At 34.7% G+C, this 25,347-nt stretch overlaps 1 protein-coding gene across 1 annotated transcript in view; it reads right to left on the reverse strand.

The window, feature by feature from the left end:
* SHOC1 (shortage in chiasmata 1) overlaps positions 1–25,347 on the reverse strand; it is an 84,574-nt gene that overhangs the window by 36,836 nt on the left and 22,391 nt on the right. The window contains exons 6-14 of the mRNA XM_047067743.1: positions 20,479–20,641; positions 17,202–17,298; positions 15,230–15,380; positions 14,182–14,283; positions 13,004–13,109; positions 8,215–8,300; positions 7,240–7,482; positions 2,980–3,396; positions 1,158–1,286 (exon numbers count right to left, since the gene is read on the reverse strand). Of these exons, the coding sequence (XP_046923699.1) occupies positions 1,158–1,286; positions 2,980–3,396; positions 7,240–7,482; positions 8,215–8,300; positions 13,004–13,109; positions 14,182–14,283; positions 15,230–15,380; positions 17,202–17,298; positions 20,479–20,641 (1,494 nt within the window). The remainder of the gene's footprint in view (positions 1–1,157; positions 1,287–2,979; positions 3,397–7,239; positions 7,483–8,214; positions 8,301–13,003; positions 13,110–14,181; positions 14,284–15,229; positions 15,381–17,201; positions 17,299–20,478; positions 20,642–25,347) is intronic.

Raw genomic sequence — 25,347 nt, forward strand, 5'->3', positions numbered from 1 at the left:
GTCTTATCCTTCTCAGTTTCCACCAAAATCACCAACTTGTTCAGAAACGTCTGAGACTTGATGAGCTGCAGGATCTTATTGTGGCTGTAGAACTTGTCCTCAGAACCATCCTTGAACTTCTTAATTATCAGTTTCCCAGACTCAACATCAACTTTGAGCTGCAGCTTCTGAGGAATCCCCAGGGATTCTGACTTTACCTCAAAGGTGACAGGAAGGATGAGGGAATGTTGATGGGGAGACTTGGTGCCTTCATGCAGCAAGGCCTTGACCTTGTCTTCAATGGAGGTCAAGATACTCGTCGGTTGGCTAACCTTGGCCACCATGTTGATTGGATTGGCCTCACCAGGCACCTGAGGCCATGGAGGGAGGCCGGGGGAGAGCTGCTGGTCAAACAGCCTCTGCAGAGACTCCAGGGAGGGGAGAGTCTGGGTGACTTTGCTGGGAGCAGGAGACTGAGCATGATATTCTTAAGCAGGCTGTTCTTTAGGAGTCGAAGAATATTCTTCTCAGCAGAAGCAAACATTTTAATCAGTATTGTTTAATCATTTAAACAATAGCTTTAAAAAAATTTTTTTAAGCGTTTATTTATTTTTGAGAGAGAGAAAGAGAGGTATGCACAAGCATGGGAGGGGCAGAGGATGAGGGAGACAGAATCTGAAGCAGGCTCCAGGCTCTGAGCTGTCAGGACAGAGCCCAGTGCAGGGCTAAAACCCACAGATTGCAAGATCATGACCTGATCCAAAGTTGGATGCTTAACCAACTGAGCCACCCAGGTGCCCCAATGGTGGTAGCTTTTTTAACATCATGCTGACAATGGGTAAAAGAATAGAGGGAGGAAACAACATCAGTTCATTTTTCCAGACTGGGCAGAACGGTGTGAGCAGCTGTAGTCTGCTGTTGTCTGATGAATATAGAGAAGGAGGAGTTTAAATGAAGGGAGAAATAACACTGAGTGGACTGGAGTAGGGCAATGGAAAGGGGCAGAGGCAGTGAATGGGGGCGTTCCAGGCCCAGGAATAACTTGAAAGTAGGAATGGCATGATGAAACATCTGAAACAAGTGAAGAAAATAACATGGAAAATCAGGTATGTCCTAGATACTCAGAAAAGGCTTCAAGTTCACTTAATTTGAATGCACTTTAAAAGCATACAGCATACCTGATGCTTGAATTTCAATGACCTTGTCTACTTTCCTTTCCTGACTTATTTTCTCTATGACTTTATTAGTACAAACAATGGGACTTTCTTCTTGAAGAGTCAAGGAATGTTCTTCTTTATCTTGAAATTCTAATAAAAAATATTAATTTGCATTATTCAGGGAAACTTAATGTCACTTTACTTAAAATGCTTTGATATAATATGATCATAATTGTTAAAGTTCTTCCTTGAAATATGTCAGTATTAAAGTGAACAACTATTCAGGTCAATGGACGTAACAACAGTGCTGGGTAGGAAGCTGAATGACCATAACAGAAAGAATCTTGGCATCAAATCACTGTTTCAGTGTCAATTCTGACACTAGCTTCAGTGTCCTCATATGTAAAATACAGATAAATATACCTATTGTGAATACTGTTATAAGGAATAAATACCAAGTACAGTTCCTGACACCTAAAAGGCACATACAGCTCAACTTCATTTCTCTGTGACTTTCCATATACCCTTCCTTCTGCTATTAATTCTTTCCTATGCCCCAAGCCCTCCCTATCTCCAACCTTTTTTAATTAGGTCAATTCTTACCACTCACCCTTTAGGTCTCAGGCATTTTCTCTGAGCCTATAAGCTTCTCAAGGTCAGCAACAGTATCATATTTATCTCTAATATGTAATTTAGTGCCTGGCATACAGTTCAGTTGTCTTCCTTCTTTTCTAAGTAGTGTGGAGGATTACAAAATATATATAACTAATTAATTTATTTATAGTTACTTATTTTAACTAGATAGCAAAGTTATCTATTAATAATATGATTACCAGATAATTTTAGAAACATAATACCACCTTGAAACATTTTAAAATATGAACTTTAAATATATGGTGAAAACAATGGAATAAAATATCCTAAACTAGATTATGTTATTATTTTCAAGTATATTTTTCATTAACTATAAATAATTGGAATAGTTATGATTAAATAATACTAATTACTAGAGTTTTTGAGGGGGCCTAATAAGTTGTAACATTCTTTGTTGCCCCTGAATTAATTATAAAATAAGGGAAGAAGTAAAATATATATACCAAAACACTACCTTTATTACTAACAAAGGCTAAGTTGGAAAAAGGAGCTTAGTTTGAGAATCAAATGGGCTGGCTGTGGACAGCAGAATTCCACATTAACAATATATAAGATGGTAAGACCTAAGTATGCTGTGACTCTCACGCATATATATTCTTGTACTTAATTCTTCTGAGTAACTTATGTCAAACATATTCTAGAATACCTATTTTTCCTTTTTTACCGGAAGTGAAATGATATGACACATACGACATTTGATATGGTTTTAAGCAGTGAATGTAAAACAGTTACAACTCAGACAGAAACTCTTTGTTACAGTTAAAAAGAGTAATAAGCAATCAAATGGGCAAAATGTTCTCAAGTACACATTATAAGTTATAATACTGAGAACTGTCAGCTAAAAGAGAAAAAACAATGGCAGAACAATCAACAAAAGTTAGAAATACCATGAATCTGTATGGCCAAGTTGTAGGAATCAAGTTTTACAAATAGTGACTTTTTTACAAGTTCAAATGCACTTTTAAATTTTTTGGAAAATACGTATCTACATCTATGTCTAAATACATATACAAATATCCACATCGATCTCCATACTCAATAAGTATCATGAATGAAAGATGTTTTCTTTGGCTTTGAAAAATAATATATTCTATTTGAAAGAGCTTTATTTCCTTACCTTCTGTAGTAAATTATATATTGAGTCCTTAAAGCTATCATATTTATGTCAAACTATTACTAAGTTACCCACCATCATTTTCTTTACTGCCCGTGAGTTCAGTCTTTGAGGTGCAAGTTCTATGTTTATTTCGCAGTACAATAAAGTCATTCAAAAGGTCCAAATCATTCTTCCATTTTCTACCTTGTTTAAAAGATGATTTTTCAATTTTTGGAGAGGAAGATGATTCAATAGATGGTACTGTGCAGTTAAGTTCCAAGTAATCTTCATTTTCTTTATTTTGGCTTATTCTATAAACTAATTCTAGATCATTCTTTGGTTTTTCTTCTTTTGTTGGTCTTTTAACAGATATATAGTCATCAGAAAAACACAGGTCTGGTATTTCTTTTGCCAGAGATGAAATCTTTTGTGGGAGCAATAAACGATCATTTGTAGATTTCTCATTAATAAGTGCAATAGGTGAGGAACAACTTTTATATTCTAGCCATGCTGAAAACAGAAAATAAAAATATCCAAATGACATCCATGAATAAATGGGTGCTCTGCTAGGGTATTACGATAACTTTTATTTATAGGTTCTTATTAATATAATTTGATCCTTAAAAGTACTTTGTTTATTGCTTTGAAAATCAATTTTGACCTGAATAAAATAAATTTTTTAAAAGGGCAAAATTTCTGCACCTTTTTTTCTTACTACTGGAGTTAGGTTACCAGGTAAGGAATTCCAGAAAAGTCCTATTGCCAATAGGCTTTAGAATTAAGTCTAAAGGTCAAAAACTTAGGTATCAAGCAATTGACAGATCAGAAGAATATACTTATAATACATATACTTGAAAAGAACTGTATCCAATATATATAAAAAACTCTCCTAGTTTAATATTTAAAAAGCAAAGCCAATTTAAAATTTGACAAAATATTTGAACAATACTTCATATAAGATATGTACATGCTACAACATGGATGAATCTTGAAAACATACTAAATGAAAGAAGCCAGTCACAAAAGACCACATATTGTATGATTCCATTTATATGAAACATCCAGAATAGGCAATCTATACAGGCAGAGAATAGATTAGTGGTTCCACAGCTGTAGAAAATGGGGAGTGACTGCTAATGGGTACAAGATTTCTTTTGAGCGATGACAAAAATGTTCTAAAATTGATCGTGGTGATGATTACACAACTTTGTGACTATACTAAAAACCACTGTATGGTGTACTTTAGAGTTGTATGGCATTTGAATTATATTTCAGTAAAGCTATAATATATTTTTTAATGTTTACTTACTTATTTTGAAAGAGAGAGAGAGAGCGAGTGAGCCGGGGAGGTGCAGAGAGAGGGAGAGAGAGAGAATCCCAAGCAGGCTTTGCATTGTCAGCAGAGTCCAATGCAGGGCTTGAACCCATGAACCACAAGATCATGACCTGAGCCAAAACCAAGAGTTGAATACCCAACTGACTGAGCCACCTAGAAGCCCCTATAATATATTTTTTAAAGCAAGATATACAAATGGCCAATGACCATGTTAACTGATGTTCATCATCATTAGTCATCAGGAAAATACAAATTAAAAGCACAATGAGATACTACAACACACCATTAGAATGGCTGAAATTAAAGACTGTCAATACCAACTGTTGGCAAGGATATAGAATAACTAGAACTCTCACACATTGCTAATGTGAATGCACAATCTTGCAACCACGTTGGAAAACAATTTACTAGTTTCTTATGAAGTTAAATATACACCTAAAATAAGACCCAGTAATTGTACTCATAGGTATTCATTCAAGAGAAATGATAACATATGTTCACAAAAAGACTTCAATAAGAAGATTCATAGAAGTTTTATTCCTAACTTTCCCTGTAAAAACCTGGGAAATAAATCCAGGAGAGTGGATAAACAAACTGGAGTACATCCATATGAAAAATTCTTCAGTAACAAGAAGTGAATAGCGATACACACAGCATTGTAAATGAATCTCAAAAATGCTATGCTGAGTGGAAGAAGCCAAACACAAAGGAGTTACTATATGATTCCATAAATGAAATTCTAGAATACGGAAAACTAATACATAGTGACAGAAGGTAGACCAGTGGTTACCTGGGGTCAGGGGTGAAGGTTAGAAGAAGAGAGGGGTGGGAACTACAGAATGCAAAGGAGCACGGGGAACTTTTTGGGTGATAGAAATAGTCTATATCTTCATTGTGGTGGTAGTTTCATTGGTATGCACATTTGTCAAAATCCATAAGACTGTACAGTTAGAATGGGTACATTTAATTATATGTATATCTTATAAAATTTGCAAAAAAGCTTAAATGCCTATAGGCCCAAATAAATAAGGTATGTTACTGAGGGAAGTATATGCTTAAATCATAATCTTTTTTTTAATGTTTAAATGTTTGAAATTTTTTTAAATGTTTACTCATTTTTGAGAGAGAGAGAGAGAGAGAGAGAGAGAGAGAGAGACAGTGCGAGCAGGGGCAGGGCAGAGAGAGAGGGAGACACAGAATCTGAAGCAGGCTCCAGGCTCAGAGCTGTCAGCACACAGCCGGATATGAGTCTGGAATCCACAAACCACAAGATCATGACCTGAGCCAAAGTTGGCCACTTAAATGACTGAGCCACCCAGGAGCCCCTAAATCATAATCTTTAGGATGATAAATTTTGAACTTTTTTCTTTCAAAATGTAGAACTTTTTTCTTGCAATAATTGTTTTTGTTTTTGCTTTTATTAGAGATACTGGTATCAGAAACATTTTACTTTCCTCTTAATTACACTAAATGTAAGATAAAAGTGCAAAAGTAATGCTAAATGCCAATTAACACCTGGCCTCAATTTATGAGTGCTGGGAACTGTGGCAAATTGGAGGTGGGTGAGCTGCTATAGGCCTGTCTAAAGTGGTGAGCTGCTATTGGCTCCAGGCAGTTGTTGCCATATAAGAATAAGGGTCTGGTCTTTGAAATTTTAAAGACAATCTCAAAATACATGTCATTTATGTGTAACCCTCCAAATTGTAAATGTTGGTAACTAAATAAAATACCAGGACCTGAGTGCTACCAGTTTGCAACCTCTGAGATATTTTCTAGAGATATCCTGGTATGTTTAGTAGGCAAATATGAACTGTTTATCATTTCACTTTTCTGAATACTTTCCTCTACTATTTAACCAGCCCTATCCTGACAACTTGGTAATGAGTTCTTGATACTATTACTGCTTTTTAGACTTCAGAATTAAACTATCATCATAATTCTATTGGATATCAAGGTGAATCATATGTTTTATTTTAACCTCAAAATAGTTACATATCATAATAAAGACTTTACTAGTCTTATAGATTTAATACATTATTCTGGAAATTTGAAGACCCCATAAAATCTTCCTCTCCTTTTTCTTTGTCTAGCAATCTGACTTAATCTCTTTTAAAATTATTCTTCCACCCTGAGTAATCATCTAGGCCTTAGGATAGACTGGTGTGCATTTCTTTAACATAGTCTATCTATCCTCCCTTCTACCAAAGCCCTCTGTCTTCTGTCTTTGAAACATCTCTTTGCTGATAACAATTCTTGCCCCAATTCCTATCTCCTTAGAGCAGTCTCCTAATATACACAATTTCTAAAATTCACTTTTAAATATATTATTTACTCTATAATAAACTAAAAGTGAGCTTTACCAACTTCTTTAAGATCTAAATTTAGTAACTATTGCACAAAGATTTAAAAATAATTCATAAATACTTCAAAAAAGTATAATTCAGACTAAGAATACTCCATTTACTATAGTGGCACATATAGCAACCAAAATACTTGAAAGATAGGTACTTACAAGACATTTTTTGCTGTCTTAAATTGTATAATTGTATAAGTAACTTAAAATGTTGAGTAAACTCTTTGGTAACAAAGGAAGCTTATATATTGTTGAACACAGGTTACTACATATTATTGAATACCCAGAGTTCCCCTGTCAGATCAAAAAATAACAGTGCTGGTTTGTGTCTAAGCTGATGTAGACAAACATTGAGCTGGCAATTAATCACTTATAAAAAGAAACAAAGTCACTTTAATTGAAAATGGCTAGAAATTTAAAAACTGAGACTACAGAATTTTAGGACAGTAAATGATTTTAGGATGAGCTAGTCAAACTTCATTTTTTTTCAAGGAAGAAAGTGGGGCTTTGTGAAGCTCAAAGTTATAAATTCTGGCAGAGCCAGAACTAATACTGAATGCTGGAATTTAGTTATATCTTCCCAATCACCTAATGAAAAGCCAGTATCAAACATTTTCTCATTCTGAATAATTCACACAAGTGATATTTACTATTATGTACTTACACTCAAATTGAAGTACTTTCGTAGGCAAAAATATCTCCATTTTAGTATCATCAGCAGATAGATCATCATGACACAAATATGTATTCAGATGTTCCAAAGTTTCTGTCTCCATTAGATTTAGTCCTTCTTTTTCCCACCACTCTGGGTTTACAAGATCAACTACAAGGCTTTCTTCTTCAATAGAAAATATCTTTTTCAAATCTGTAACTGAATATTGACTATTGGGCTCTTCAGCTCTTGGCACTTACAAAACAATAACAAACCAAACAACAAAAAGAGACAGTCCACAGAGAAAAAGAGATGAAAAACACAATAAATAGAACCACTGAAAATTGCTTATGAAATAGATTTTCACACATTGGGGAAAAAAGTGAAAATTGAAGTTATAGCTAGTATTTTGTCTTCAAGATGCTAATATTTGTAATACTCTAGCAGTTGAAGTTACATAAGGGATGTTTTTCAATCTATGGAAATATCATGAAGTTAAAATTATTCTAATATTTAGTAGGAGATAGAACCATTATTTTGACCATTTTAGTAATTACTAAATTAATATATTTAATAAAATTTTGAAGAATTAAATTAATTTTGAAGAATTTAATTAATTAAATTAAATTTGAGATTCTAATTTATTATAATGAACCTAAACAAGAAGATATATTTGATCAGATTTCATGATGGCTATCATCTTATATATTGTGGCACAGAGATTTCTCCCTCATTACTTTAAACTAAATAGTGCAAATCATAATGTAGGGAGGAATCAAAGTAGCACAACTACTTAATATTATTATCTGCATTATAAGCATCTACCCAAAATTAAAATGAAAAATTTCAAAACCTTAATTTAGAACTGTGATTTTTATAATGACAGTAACAATAATAAAGAAATAACAAAACTGACAATACATTTCTACTGATTATACGGTTTCACCTTTACTTTTCGTTTAGCATTCAAAGTCAATTAATCTTTACCTGTAAGCAAAAATGGTTTCAAAGAGCTTTCTAACTGCCACACCATATGGTATTTGGTAGCCAATTCTTCAGCAGTAAGCAAACTACTGAAAAAGAAGAGTTAAAGCTTAATACATTGATAATATTGAGGCTTTTTGCATAAGAAAAGTTTAAGAAAGTTCTTTTTCTAAGTATTTTTTACATTCGAAAGCAGTGAAAAATTAACTCTGTAAGTGTGTAAAGCTAAGTAGAGAGTTCCATAAGCCAAATTTCAAATACTTGGTTTTCCTCCCCCTGGGAAGGTGTGGCAGTGTGTTACCTGAATTGCTCCTGCTTGCCTATAACTTACTCCTTCCTCTAGCTCCCTCAGTGGAACACTTCCAACTATGAAGTGTGCCAGCACCAACCCTATAAACCACCCCAAATAAAAATACAATTTAGGTAAAATTACTGTGTTTTCCATACAGAACAGTAGCTTTAACACAAGTTTTTACAAAATGGGCTTGTCTCCAAGTACATTTTAAACAAATTCTGGAGCCTCTGCTGGCTGAGAGTCAGAATTATGAAATGAAAGAACAGTTCTGTCTTTTCTACCTTCTCAGGAAGGTAAAAGTTTAGTCCTAAAGTTTAGTTCAGGTCCTTCATTCTTGGTGTGAGTGTGAGTGAATGATTTATGTCTGTTTGCATGTTACAGGGTGCTAGGAGGAGAAAGGAAGAAATATGCATGACAATTAGTGTGTATCACAGTTTATCAGTAGCTATGAAGTTACTAGCCTTGATAGGGAAGATACCATTAATCCATAAACCCCTTAATCTATGGCTGCAAATCTCTTACTCCAAGGCAAAAATTGATGGTATTCTGTTTCTCTGTTCATACAAAACATATGTGAGTATGCTAATTATAAGTATTGCTAGTTGACAGTCCTGTGCAGTAGAAAGCTAGGTTTTATGTCTAAGCTATCCAATTTACCCACATAATCCAAAAATTTAGCATGTGGTGGCAAAATGTGAGATTCTAGATAATTCTCGAACCTTACCAAGATCTCTTTGAAAACAAGACACCTCAGATTATTGGCAATTAATTTAAAATTTTTTAATGTTTATTTATTTTTGAGAGAGAGAGAATGAGTGGAGGAGGGACAGAGAGAGGGAGACAGAATCCGAAGCAGGCTCCGGGCTCTGGGCTCTGGGCTCTGAGCACAGAGCCCAATCGATGCAGGGCTCAAACTCACAAACCATGAGATCATGACCCGAGCTGAAGTTGAACGCTTAACCAACTGAGCCAAGTAAAGTAAAGCAATTACTTTAAAGCAAAAGGAAAGCAAGTTAAGTCCATCAGGAGACCATAATATAAACAAATATTCTCACTCTTAATGGAACTTTCTGAAGACATGTCTGCATTTGATATATTGTTTGGTCATATATAAAAATATGTTCACCATTCAGTAATCAGTGTGGAAATAAAGTCTGATGCTACACAGACTTTTCTTTTTAGCTCCATAAAATCTAGCATAGAAGGGCGCTTGGATGGCTAGTTGGATAAGTGTCCAACTTTGGCTCAGGTTCATGATCTTGCGGTTTGTGGGTTCAAGCCCCACATCAGACTCTGTGCTGACAGCTCGGAACCAGGATCCTGCTTCGGATTCTGTGTGTGTATCTCTCTCTCTCTGGCCCTCTCCCGCTCATACTCTCTACCTCTCAAAAATAAATAAACATTGAAAAAAATTTTTTAAAAACCTAGCATAGAGCTTGACATGTGGTAATCACTCAAAATATTTATTAACTGGATTTATTTCCGCAAAAATGTGTTCTGAAATAAAAGTAATTGGGGACATAAAAGCAAGTTAAGAGCACAATAACATTACATATTATTTTTTCCTTCTGTTGTTTTTTTAATTTTAACTTTTTTCTTTGTTTTTAGATTCACAGTTGAGGTATAAATCTCTTTTGAATATAGGAATTTTAAGATTTTTATATTCATAAACCAAATGAAAGTGATTTATCTCTTGCTAATGAATGTAGCAGTGGTGAGACAACTTCTTTAAGTTGTTTCAAATGGCCCTAGAACCTTTGGGCTATTTATTTATTTATTTATTTATTTATTTATTTATTTAAAGGAAGAAGTGGTAAAACTTTATTTGCAAGATGTCATGATCTTATATGTTGAAAATCCTGAAGAGTCCACTATAAAACTATTACAACTAATAAATGAGTTCTGCAGGATGGCAGGTATAGTACATGAGCAATATACTAAAGCCACTTGTATTTTTATATATTTGCAATGAACAATCTGACAATGAAATTTAGAAAACTATTTAACCTACAATACAACAAAATACTTAGGAGTAAATTTAACAAAAGAATTGTAAAACTTATATTTTGTAAACTACAAAAAATTATTGAATGTCCAGAATAGACAAGTCTGTAGAGACAGAAAGTGGATTAGCGCTTGCCTAATGGTGAGGGTAAAGGTCTGGGAAATGTGAAATGACTGCTGATTGATACGGGTTTCTTTTTGAGGTGATAAAGTCTGGAATTAGATGGTTGGACAACTGTGAATATAGTAAAAGCCATTGAATTTTATACTTTAAATGGATAACATGCATGGTGTGTGAATTATGTTTGAGCAGCTAAAAAGGAGAGGATAAGGTAGTCAAAAATACTGACATGAAAAGATATCTGTAGCTTAACAACATAAAAGTAAAATATATTTCTGGTTAAATTTTTTTCTCCCAAACACAACAGAGCTCAACTTGAAGCATTGCAAGTTTGTTTGCATTTTCTCTAGACTAGGTGGGTTCATGTTCTCCTTACAAACTCTTTGAAAACTGGAAACATTTGGCTAATTTAAAAAAGCCTTCTTTGTTCTAACTTTAGGGAAAGCATAAAACATAGGAAAGACTTAAGTTTCATAAATTCTAATTAGACATTTGAGTTATAACAATTAGATATATAACTTGTGTAATTAAAAGGAGTTTATTATAGTTAAGTAAATACTTTTAATATCAGATTGAAATTCAAGATTGTACTAATTTCTGCTAGTTTCTGTTTCTGATTGCCAATCTGCCTTAACAGATGGACTAGGGTATATGGAGTAAAAGAGCACTAAAAAAGACAGTTTACATCCTACAAATAAATATCTGCACCTCAGCAAAGGGACTGAAAGTATTTAAACAAATTATATGTAGTTTCTGTACTTGTTTGATGCTATTTTTTAGAGCTCATATCTGATATGGGCAGTTCTGGTTCATTGTAGAGTTCTGTATATCACCAATTTATCCCCCAAATGACACAATTCTTTGCCAAAACAAGATAATTGGGATCCTCAATACCAGACACCTCCATCTTGTGCTGTGACACCTTCCTGAGACCATTAATAGAAATCTTGAGTAGCTAGGGATGAGTTACTCCTAAGTAACCCAACAACAGTGTTCTCTGATATATCAGTCAATCATAGCTAAGAACTCAAAACTCAGTATAAGAACTCAAAACTCAATACTCAGCTCCCAAAGTGTCCATTCTGGGAACAATTCATCAGATATTTTTATACTTTCTTATAATTTTCCTGAAAATATATTATTTTGGACTCGTCACTCATTAAGTTTCAGGATTACAGTGGGGAACAAAGGGACTCTACTGGTTATGCTCCTAGTTTTGTAACTAGCCTCAGAGCAGAGGAATGGATCAACAATTCCAGGATAGCAGATTAATCTAATTTAGAAAATAAGTTACATATATGCCACATGGTAGAAGATAACAACCAAAGGTATCTAAGAGTCCCCTGGAGGGCAAAAATGCTGGCTATTAAGCTATCTATACAATTTTGGCTCAAACTAGAATACAATGATCCAGCCCTACAATGTCAATTCTGAGATTACAGACTATACTGTGCAGAAACAATGGGGAATTGAACAGATTTGTGGATCAATACTTGGTTCTACAAGTCTACTTCCCCCAACACCAATAGTACATTGGCAGGTAAACAAGGTCAGTGGATGTCATCTATTAGAGATGGGATGTGACCCCTAGTACTCCTAGAGGAGTAATTTGACAGCCAAATCTATGGAGGGACCCCTGTCCACACTGCCCTGTGGTCCTTGGCTATTCCTGGTCAGAAAGCTTTGAAAATCTCTTAAAAGGCCTCATAACAACCCTGAAAGGTATATACTATAAATATCCCAATGTTACAGATAAGGAAACTGAGGCACAGGGCAATTAAGGTCACAGAGCTAATAAGTGATACAGTCAGGCAATCTGACTCTAGTTCAGGGCTCTTGGTTGCTTATTATGGGCTGAATTGTGACCAAAATTCATATACTGAAGCCTTAACTCTCAGTACCTCAGAATGTGATTGTATTTGGAGACGGACTTTAAAGAGGTAATTAAGTTAAAATGAGGTGGGTGGTTAAGATGGCTACTAATCCAATATGACTGATGTCCTTATAAGATTAGGAAATTAGGACAGACACAAACGGAGGAAAGACCATAAGAAGAGAAGTTATCTAGAAGCCAAGGAAAGACATCTTAGAATGAATCCAACCCTGCTAATATATATTTTTTAATGTTTATTTATTTTTAGTTTGAGAGAGAGAGAGAGAGAGGCAGAGAGAAAGGGAGAGAGAGAATCCCAAGCGGGCTCTGTACACTCAGCACAGAGCCCAACACAGAGCTCAGTCCCATGACCTTGAGACCATGACCTGAATGGAAATCAAGAATCCGGTGTTTAACCAGCTGAGCCACCCAGGTGTCCCACAATTTGAGTTCTTTACTTACATTTTAGTAGGTAAAATGTAGTAAGTTCTTTACTTACATTTTTTCACTAGGAGAAAATGGAAATGTCTGAAGTCCTGTTAATGAAGTCATGGAAGAATGTTGGTTTGTTTGATATAGATGAGTTAGTGGCATTTCTAACTCGACTAGAATACATAAAAGTTTAAAAAATAACAAATTATATAAACCTTAAATAAAATTAAGTATAATTTGGAACTTTTTTTATAAATAACTATTATGTTGATCATTCTGTTACAATAAAAATTTTCAAAAATAATTTTTTAGTAAAAAGACATTTGGGTTACTTGAAATACAAAATGATAGTTTTAAATTTCCATATAAGGACTTACACATTTATCTCATGGTATCTCAACTGTGATAGTGGCGATTTAAAAAAAATACACTGACAACTATATTGAGTTTATAGTATGAAATAAACTCTAAGAGTCTTATATGTAATAATGCTTTTAATTCTGAAACTTATGTTGTCAGTACTACAGAGACAGTACTACTTTTATCTCCATACGAAATATTGGTGAAGTTAAGTAAATAGTATTAATGGCGACTAATACTTTACCTTAATAAAACTAGAGTCTAGGTGGCCCAACACAGAGTTACAGATTTATAGGGTGGGCTTGAGAAACTGAAACTCATTTATTCATAAGTAGTCGGTGTGTTTCTATCACTTTCATAAATAAAACTTCCAAAATGTAACTAAACAACAGTACCACCAACATAGTTAAGAAGCAACACAATTTGGCATTACAGTGGAACAAAAGATGATTCAGAGTCCAAATCTGGTAGGATAATAATAATAAAAATGATAGGACTGTTTTGGGTGATTAAAAAGTCAAATTTACAAAAGTATAACAAGGGTCAGCAAGATTACTAACACTGAGATAAAATATAAAATTTTATTTACTGAACTATAATATTATAAGATTTCTGATCTTAATATTAATGCTATTTCCTCCATTCTTCCTCAATCTTTTAATTCTCTCTGTATATTATTCAGTTTTGATGCCAGAAGGATAGAGTTAATTATCATAACAAATGTAAATGGATAGGTAAGAGAAAAAAATGACAACTTGGATTGCAATAATCAAGTTTTAAATGTGAAAACTGTCTCATAGTAGACCTTATATGTGAATGTATTGTACTTTTACATCACATAGAGGTAATCTCTGATAAACTCAATGATTTACTCAAAATTTCTACCTGGTTGATTGTACTCCGGTTCACCATAGCTTTGAATGGCCAAAATCTCTGTGGAGCTGCATTTTATATCCTCAATGCCAATTCCATGCTTGGTAGTAAGATCTGAAAAGGAAGAAAGTTTACTATCAGCATAACTATTACATCAGTTTTTTGGTAATCTTTCTCATTCCACTGTGGCAATGACTCTGTTTTACTTAGTATACCATCAGAGCCAACTGAAGGCTGGGAGTGTAACACTTCAGTAAAGTCACTTGTCCTTTACATTAGCATTCATAGATTTTGTCCTCCTAACAAGCCAGCGGGCCACTCTGCAGTTTTAAGCTCTACTATGTTTTCAAGTTCTGGTATGAATTTGATCAACTTTCTTAGACTGACTTTTCATTCCTTTGCTTTGACTTATAGATTGATCAGTAATTCACTTGATTTAGCCTTGTCTGCAAGGATTCCTTTAAGTCTGTGATCTATTAATGGCAAGCATCCCTGTCCTTAATGGACATCATAAATCTCCCTTTCCTCCTTTGTAATATTATACATCTTTGATGATTTCAACTGGAATTAAATAAAAAGGTAGTTAAATATTTGGGCTTAAATTGTCATTAGAAAGAATTCAACAATATTTACTAAATCTAACTGGGATAAAAACATCTACATTTTAGGTTATGATTCTCCCAGTCATCTGATTCCATGAGTCATAACCTCACTCTGTGCTTCTCCTTATATAACTAAACTCAGCCTAAGAGTTGTTAGTACTTTGTCATTGTTTATAAGAAAACAATTTTAAAAAATTAGAATAAGTCATAGGTGATTTAGCTTTATTTGTGTAATTATCTTGACATGGTTAATTTCAGAGAGGTTTTAAGTTTGCAAGTATATAAAGAGAAAGACAATGAGAAAAGAATCTCATCAACAATAATTCTAAGATTCCACCATGTAAACTATAGACACTTCAAAAATCTGGAGGTTCAGAAAACAGTTTAATCAACACATTTTTTACAACAAACATTATTAAGTAGTTTTACAAGTAATATACTTTTAAATTTATTCTCACCTCTTTTGAAAAGCTTTTCATTTTCATCTACATAATTTATTATTTTTGGCATTAAGTTTAATGATTCCTTTAGTTTGGTGAGTGATGGAATATCAACTTCTTGTTTGAGGCTTGTAGGTATTAAGAATTCACACTCAAGCAAAACTGATGGCTGAAATAATTTGTAAAACAAGTTTTTAGGGAGATTTTCCAGATAAATATTTCTGGATTCATAAACAGATATATATAATTTATATTAAATTTATATAATTTTATAACTTTAACTGGTGTACCAAATTTGATTTATTTATTTACTTGTAAAGTTTATTTATTTATTTTGAGAGACAGCATCTTCACATAAGTGGAGGAGGGGCAGAGAGAGAGGGAGAGAGAGAATCCCAAGCAGGCTCTGCACTGTCAGTTCAGAGCCCAATGCAGGGCTCAACCTCACAGTGACATCATGACCTGAGCCAAAATCAAGAGTTGGACACTTAACCAACTGAGCCACCCAGGTACCCCTAATTGGTATACCAAATTTTAAACTAAACATTCAAAAATTTTAATGTTATGCAAACACTTTAAAAAAACAGAGGTATACTAGCCAAAAATGTATTATAAGCAATGTTCTGAGTAATGTCTTTTATGGCTACTGATTACACTAGTGATATACAATATCCCCAGATGCAGAAATATCTTCTTTTGGGTTAATAACAAATTTTAAAAATTCTACGTTAAAAGCAGTAACTGCAGCAGATCAGAGATGATGATTGGGAAGAAGTAAAAGGGGTAAATGGAATGGATCTTCACTGCACTTCATTAAATACACTTCTCTTTCATTCCTACAGAACTGGATTCTATGTGCATAATTCTCAGAGCTAATGGGTGAGGAAGAGGGGGACTAGAGAAAGGGGATAATAAGTGAATTAATATTTTCACCATGTGTGTTAAGATTTTTAATTGTAAGGAAACCCTTTAAATGCCTTAAGATATGGATATATCTATCTCCTTTGAATGTTTTAAGCCCCAAATATACAATATTTTTAGTTGTCTCAAAAAAATGTTTAAAGTAATTTTATAAATGCATCTAATCTATGTGGGCCTAGTTTTTTGAGTTTGCTATGCTGCAAAAAGTTGTTTTTACTCTCAATTGCTAAAATTCTTTGTACTAATATCATAACAACAATTTTGTGTGCTATTGGAACTGTATACTAAAAAAGAGGGGGTGCTTTTGAGAAATTTGATCTTTTTTTTTTTTAAGTTATTTTGAGAATGAAAGAGAAAGAGAGAGTGAGCAGGGGAGGGGCAGAGAGAGAGGGAGTGAGAATCCCAAGCAGACTCCATGCTGTCAGCATAGAGCCTGCTATGGAGCTCAGACTCAGGAACCATGAGATCATGACTTGAGCCGAAATCAAGAGTCAGGCACTTAACCGACTCAGCCACCCAGGTGCCCCAAAATTTGATCTTTAATATGAAAGATGCTATCTTCCTTATTAACCATTGGCATCACCTAAAATGAAGTCTCAGACTATATTTATTCTTACTATTTCAGTGAGATCACTTCTCTTACATAGTGTGTGCTGTTTTGTGTTTAACTCATAAATCAAAATCAACAATTATAGCTTGTCTCCATTTTGTAAATTAGAACATGGCCACCTAATGTCTTATACCAGGTATATTTATTAAAATCATTAAGAAGGTTTTTAAATCCATTATACCTGGGCTGCAAAACAGATGAGTTTAATCAGAATATATCTGAGTAGGACCTAGGCTTCAGTATTTTATTAAAACTATCCAAGTAATTCCAATGTGTGGCTAAAGATTAGAACCATTATCTTAAATTTGACTCCACTATTAATATATTCAACTCATTACCAAATCTTTTTAAACTTGACAGTAGTAGATGGTCAATGTATTAAAATTTATAAAAGTGTGCTTTACTAACTTTTACAAAAATACTACTGAAAGCAAGTATTACAGTTTCATTTAAACCTACTGTATCTTCTAGTTTTTCCTGACAAAAGTTTTCTTTATCCATGTAAAAATCTTCTTTCACAAAATTTTTCAAATCTCCTTGAAAAGAGAAAGATTCCCTTAACAAAAAATGAAACATTAAGTTAGTGTTCACTAAAAGCAAGGTACATACTAAATGTAGTCAATCAAACTACACAATGATTAAAACTGGAGTTGAGGTAAAGCAATGATAAGATATTGATAACAACTAGACTTGTGAGCACATGAAGAATATTTTTACCTTTATTTTTCTTTTTTAGAGGGAGAAAGCTCACACAAATGGGGGAGGGGCAGAGGAAGAGAGAGAGAGAATGTTACCCAGGCTCCACGCTCAGCACAGAGCCCAACTTGGGGCTTGTTCCCATGACCCTGGGATCATGATCTAAGCTAAAAATCAAGAATTGGATGCTTAACCGACTGAGCCACCCAGGTGCCCAGAATATTTTCTCCTTTAAAAAATATTTACAACTTGGGGCACCTGGATGGCTCAGCGGTTGGGCGTCTGACTTCAGTTCAGGTCATGATCTCGCCATTCTGTGGGTTCAAGCCTCGCATCGGGCTCTGTGCTGACAGCTCAGATCCTGGAGCCTACTTCAGATTCTGTGTCTCCCTCTCTCTGCTCCTTCCTACTTCAGGTGTTCATTCTCTCTCTCTCTCTCTCTCTCTCTCTCTCTCTCTCTCTCTCTTTCTGTCTCTCTCAAAAATAAATGAACATTAAAAAATTAAAAAAAAATATTTACAACCATAAAATACCTAGGAATAAATCTAACCAAAGAGGTGAAAAATCTATATACTGAAAACTATAGAAAGCTTATGAAAGAAACTGAAGACGACACAAAAAAATGGAAAAACATTCCATGCTCCTGGATAGGAAGAACAAATATTGTTAAAATGTCAATACCACCCAAAGCAATCTACATATTCAATGCAATACTTATCAAAATAACACCAGCATTCTTCACAGCCAGATCAACCAATCCTAAAATTTGTATGGAACCAGAAAAGACCCCGAATAGCCAAAGCAATCTTGAAAAAGAAAACCAGGAGAAAAGCACGAGGCATCACAATCCTGGACTTCAAACTGTATTACATAGCTGTAATCAAGACAGTATGGTACTGGCACAAAAACAGACACTCAGATCAATGGGACAGAATAGAGAACCCAGAAATGGACCCACAAACGAATGGCCAACTAATTTTTGACAAAGGAGGAAAGAATATCGAATGGAATAAAGACAGTCTCTTCAGCAAGTGATGCTGGGAAAACTGGACAGCGACATGCAGAAAAATGAACCTGGGCCACTTTCTTACACCATACACAAAAATAAACTCAAAATGGATGAAAGACATAAATGTAAGACAGGAAGCCATCAAAATCCTCAAGGAGAAAGCAGGCAAAAACCTCTTTGACCTTGTCTGCAGCAACTTCTTACTCAACACCTCTTCAGAGGCCAGGGAAACAAAAGCAAAAGAACTATTGAGACCTCATCAAAATAAAAAACATCTGGGGTGCCTGGGTAGCTCAGTTGGTTGAGTGTCCCACTTCAGCTCAGGTCATGATCTTGCCGTCCATGAGTTCGGGCCCTGCATCGGGCTCTGTGCTGACAGCTCAGAGCGTGGAGCCTGTTTCAGATTCTGTGCCTCCCTCTCTCTCTGCCCCTCCCCTGCTCATGCTCTGTCTCTCTATCTCTGAAAAATGAATAAACCTTAAAAAAATAAAAATTATAAAAAATAGGGGCGCCTGAGTGGCTCAGTAGATTAAGCATCTGACTTTGGCTCAGGTCATGATCTGATGGTTCATGAGTTCAAGCCCCACATCGGGCTCTGTGCTGACAGCTCAGAGCCTGGAGCCTGCTTCGGATTCTGTGTCTCCCTCTCTCTCTGCCTCTCCCCCTCTCCACTCTTTTTCTCTCAAAAATACATAAATATACATACACACATACATACATACATAAAAAGCTTTTGCACAGTGAAGGAAACAATCAGCAAAACTAAAAGGCAGCTGACAGAATGGGAGAAGATATTTGCAAACGACATATCAGATAAAGGGTTAGTATCCAAAATCTATAAAGAACTCATCAAACTCAACACCCAAAAAAACAAATAATCCAGTGAAGAAATGGGCAAAAGACAAGAATAGATACTTCTCCAAAGAATACATCCAGATGGCCAACTGACACATGAAAAAATGCTCAACATCACTCATCATCAGGGAAATACAAATCAAATACAAATCATCAGGGAAATACAAATCAAAACCACAATGAGATACCACCTCACACCTGTCAGAATGGCTAACATTAACAACTCAGGCAACAGATGTTAGCGAGGATGTGGAAAGAGAGGATCTCTTTGGCATTGCTGGTGGGAATGCAAACTGGTGCAGCCACTCTGGAAAACAGTATGGAGGTTCCTCAAAAAATTAAAAATAGAACTACCCTGTGACCCAGCAACTGCACTACTAGGTATTTATCCAAGGGATACAGGAATGCTGTTTTGAAGGGGCACATGCACCCCAATGTTTATAGCAGCACTATCAACAATAGCCGAAGTATGGAAAGAGCCCAAATGTCCATCGATGGATGAATGAATAAAGAAGATGTGGTATATAGATATACAATGGAGTATTACCTGGCAATCAAGAAGACTGAAATTTTTCCATTTGCAACTACATGGATGGAACTAGAGGGTATTATGCCAAGCAAAATTAGTCAGAGAAAGACAAATATCATATGACTTCACTCATATGAGGACTTTAAGGCACAGAACAGATGAACATAAGGAAAGGGAAACAAAAATAATATAAAAGCACGGAGGGAGACAAAACAGAAGAGCTTCATAAATATGGAGAACAAACTGAGGGTTACTGGAGGGGTTGTGGGAGGCAGGATGGGCTAAATGGGTAAGGAGCATTAAGGAATCTACTCCTGAAATCATTGTTGCACTATATGCTAACTAACTTGGATATAAATTAAAACAAAAACAAAAACAATTACCCATAAAATCTTTTGAGACAGTATTAACAATCATTTTAAGTTGTATTTTTGTTAACAAATTGCAACAGAGATAATATGAATTTCTTTGATTTCAGTAAACTTAAGTAGAAAAAGTTTTATACTTAATGTTGATAATTTTAAAGACAGGTCTATCTTAATTAAATCAATAAACTTAAATTCTTTTAAATGCCAAATATAATACATATATATATATATATATATATATATATATATATATATAATAAACATTGGACAATTAAGTACCTGAAGAAATTAGCTTCTGTGAAGATCTGTCCTTTGAAATCTAAAATGGGGTCATTTATCAAATATAGTTTTAGCCTACTCAACAGAGTATGCAAAGTTGGTAGCTGACTTTTATAGGACATCAAGCTATTTACAAAAATTATTTCTTCATCAATAGAAAAATCTGGAAAAAAAAGAAATGTAAAGGAATAAGAAAAAAATCTAAAAGTTACACAACGGGATCTAGATAGTTACTGCAGTCAGCCATTAGATATAGGTAGGATTTTCTTTTTTTTTTTTTTTTTTTTATATGAAGTTTATTGACAAATTGGTTTCCATACAACACCCAGTGCTCATCCCAAAGGTAGGATTTTCAAACACACTTTAAAGTCCTTAGTTCTTCACTGTATTGTGCATATAAAGCATGCTGCATAGGATTAGCATATAGGTAAGAGCTCAATAGATTTTAGTATTACTTAGTACACCGAGTAGTAACCAAACATCCTGAAAGAGTTGTAATGCTTCATTTTTTATTTTCAACAGAGATTAGTTTAATCAAGGGAGGAAAATATCTTACGGCCTTATGCTTCAAAACAACCAGGAGTAGCCTAAGCAAAGTTGTAAAGAAATAAAAGCATTTGACTTTTTCTGAACCTAGTCTTTTCTTTGCATCATTTTACCTCTTTTTTGTTTGTTTGTTTTTCAGTTTTTTATTTACTTGGAGAGATAGAGAGCAAGTGGGGGAAGGGCAGAAAGAGAGGGAGAGAGAAATCCCAAGCAGGCTCCACACTGTCAGTGCAGAGCCCGATGAGGGGTTCAATCTCACAGACCGTAGAAATCATGACCTAGCCGAAGTGAAGAGCCGGAAGCTTAACCAACTGAGCCACCCGGGTGCCCCGAATCATTTTACCTCTTAAAGTCTCTAATTCATCCCCAGAGATTCTGAGATGTAGAGAATGGAGATGGTCTACAAAACCTACGAATGAGATCAACTCAGATTCTATCATTGCAATGATAAAAAAAAAAATTGTTTCTATTGTAAATTAGAAGTAGAAAATTATAGTCAATTTTACAACGAAAGTTATATGGCAAGATCTACTTGAGAAGTGTGATACATATTATATATTAGGAAATACTATAGCTAACAGTTAATTGCTGGAATAAATTTCTCCTATCCCCACCCTACGATGTTCAAGTTATTTTAAAATCTTAGCCAACTGTGTCAGTGCTTTAAACAGTTTCTGAGCCAAGGGAGAGAACATAAAACTTGCTCCTGTTCTTCAGTGAGATCCTGAGTGGAAAGAGGAAAAGGAAAATCTAAGTTCAGATGAAAAACTGCTCAGAAAGCCAAATTTCAAAAGCAAAAGCCCCACTGAGGGAGGAGCAACAGTCTCTTGTTCTGGGTAGTGGCCTTTCAGTTAGGTACTTTTAGAATGGCATGAGAGACAAATAGCATGGAGTGATGTCTCCCATAACCAATTACATCATTGGTATGCATATGTTTAATAAATATGTGGTGTTAAGAAGGCAGCCAGGAAACATCCCTTTGCCTGGTGCTACCTTGAAATGCCAAGAAAACTTGTTCTATAAACTGGCCTCCTAAGAGATTACTTACTGAACCTGTTAAATTCCTAATAATTTCATGGCCAAGAGTTCTCAATTTCATGGCATAGTTCTTTTATATACCAAAGAAAGCCAGCCAATCAATTCAATGTCTAAATAGGGCCTATGTGAGACCATTTAAGATTGTTCATTCATACATCCATTCTGTAAGTATTAATGAAGTCATATTCATAGCAAAACCACAAACAGCATTTGTTTATATCCCTGTCTCCACCTTGCACTTCCAAACACAGGCCCTCTAGCCATCTTCCCTTCCAACGGCTCATCCTAGTATTTCTGTGAGTGCATGGAAACATCTATCAGTTATGAAGTCCTGTTTTCCAAGCACCCTTTTTTGAAAGAGCCACTTGAGGGCAGCATCACACCATAACCAATGTTCTTTGTAACCACACAATAATTGTTTTAGGAAGGGTACTACTTCCTATAGTCTTAAGGTTATACAACATTTCCTGGAGTTCTTACTTTCTTACAGCTCTTCTATGTACCAACACGGATATGTGGAGACTGTTTTCTTCTATTGTAAAAGAGTGTTAAATTGTTATAAAGAAACAAAATTTTAGCTACTTAACTATGAAAAGCAACAGAAAATAGAGGTCTACTGACACGAAAGACAAGTTTATTCTTGGCAGAAGATTCTTGTGTCTTCCTAGGAAACCCAAGATAACTAAATGAAAACAAATAAAGGAGTTCACTAGGTGTCTGATAAAAAAAAAATAAAATCTATGGTTTTCAAACATATAAAAACCTCAAAAATTAATGGCAAAATTCATTCATAATGGTGACAAGTATACAAACATTGAAGAAGCAACATAACAAAAATGAGCAAGAAAGTATATGCAGGAAACTAAAACTTTAATGAAGACCATTAAAAACTGAATAAAAGCCCAGATAAACCATTTTCCTGGCTAGTAAGACTAACTATGGTAAAAAAAAAAAAAAAAAAAAAAAAGTAAAAATCCCAATGACATTTCAATTTGTCAAGAGATCTGTTTTGGAATGTGGAAAACCGATTTACTGAAAGTAAATCTGGAAGAATAAGGACATGAGAGTAGGGAAAAAAATTTTAAAAGCAAAAACATATATACTATTAATACATGTTATAATTATATATTAAATAGTTAAAACTGTATGATACAATTACAGATAAATCAATAGAATATAATAGAAAATCCAGAAACATTCTAATGTGGGCAAGGATTTAGCATATTTTGTAAGTGGCATTTCTAAACAGTAGAGAAAGGAAAGACTATTCCATAAATGAAACTGAGACAACTGCCAACACATTTGGAAAAAATATTTTTTATTCTTACTTTTATTTATTTATATTTTTAATGTTTATTCATTTTTTGAGTGAGAGAGAGAGAGCATGAGTGGGGGAGGAGCAGAGAGAGAGGCAGACACAGAATCCAAAGCAGGCTCCAGGTTCTGAGCTGTCAGCACAGAGCCCAACACGGGCCCGAACCCACAAGACATGAGATCATCACCTAAGCCAAAGTTGGATGCTTAACCAACTGCACTATCAGGCACCCTGATATCTGTACTTTTAAAGATATACCAAAGTCTTAAGGAAAACCTTAAAGAAAATATGAATAAATATTTATCTAATTTAAGGAAGAATTTTCTAAGTATAAAAGCAATGAAAGAAACCTTAAAAGAAAACACTAATGAAACTAGTTAATTTCAAATATATTAAATATATCTTTTAACAAATATATCTTCTATTCCTATATTTAATATATATAATAGAAAAATAGATAGGGTCGCCTGGGTGGCTCAGTCAGTTGAGCGTCTGACTTCAGCTCAGGTCATGATCTTGCAGTTTGTGAGATCGAGCCCCGCATCAGACTCTGTGCTGACAGCCTGGAGCCTGCTTCAGATTCTGTGTCTCCTTCTCTCTCTGCCCCTCCCCCACTTGTGCTCTGTCTCTATCAAAAATAAATAAATGTAAAAAAATTTTTTTAAAATAGATAAAAGTGAGAATCATTTCACAAAATAAAAATATATAAATGGCCAGTAAACATGAATAATTTTTAAAATACAAGTAAAAACATAATTTTTGTCCATCACATTGGTTAAAATATATTAACATAATATTAGTAGTAATATACACAATGATGATAAGGTTGCTGTGAACAGGGTATCCTCATATCATGCTAGTGGACAAATAGCTAAAAGAAATACATATATCAGATAATTCCACTTCCACAAATTCACTCCAAGGAAAGAATTGGAAATGGAAGCATACGTTCATGTACATATTTGAAATTAAAAACAACATTAGTGGGGTGCCTGGGTGGCTCAGTTGGTTAAGTGTCCAACTTTGGTTCAGGTCAGTGAGATCAGGTCATGATCTCACAACTCGTATGCCGACAGCTCAGAACCTGGAGCCTGCTTCAGGTTCTGCATCTCCCTCTCTCTCTGCCCTTCCCCTGCTCATGCACAGTCTCCCAAAAATAAATAAACATTAAAAAATTTTTCAACTAAAAAAAACATTAGTGTCCTCAAATTGGGAGATGTATGATACATACATAAGATTTAAAACTGGGGTCATTAAAAGCCATGCTTTTTTTTATTATTTAAATCCAAGTTAGTTAACATAGAGGGCAATAATGATTTCAGGAGTAGAATTTAGGGATTTCTCACTTACATAGAACACCCAGTGTTCATCCCAACAAGTGCTCCACTTAATGCCCATCACCTATTTAGCCCATCCCCCCACCTAACACCCCTCCAGCAACCCTGTTTGTTTTCTGTATTTAAGAGTCTCTTTATGGTTTGCTTCCTTGTTTTTATCTTATTTTTGCTTCCCTTCCTTTATGCTCATCTGTTTTGTATCTTAAATTCCACACATGAATGAAATCATATGATATTTGTCTTTCTCTGACTGACTTATTTTGAAAAGCCATGCTTTTGAAGATAACTATGTGCTGAAATGTTCCCAATGTTAGTATTTAAAAATAATATAATACAGGGGCGCCTGGGTGGCGCAGTCGGTTAAGCGTCCGACTTCAGCCAGGTCACGATCTCGCGGTCCGGGAGTTCGAGCCCCGCGTCAGGCTCTGGGCTGATGGCTCAGAGCCTGGAGCCTGTTTCTGATTCTGTGTCTCCCTCTCTCTCTGCCCCTCCCCCATTCATGCTCTGTCTCTCTCTGTCTTAAAAATAAAATAAAACGTTGGAAGAAAAAAAAAATTAAAAAAAAAATAATATAATACAGACAAAATATGATCTCAAGAGTAAAATGATTTATGTTTAGATTATAGATTTGGA

The sequence above is a fragment of the Lynx rufus genome, unplaced genomic scaffold, assembly GCF_022079265.1.
Source record: "Lynx rufus isolate CCGP_SWC_20201006 ecotype Redwood Valley unplaced genomic scaffold, mLynRuf1.p SCAF_10, whole genome shotgun sequence".
NCBI classification, from domain to species: Eukaryota; Metazoa; Chordata; class Mammalia; order Carnivora; family Felidae; genus Lynx; species Lynx rufus.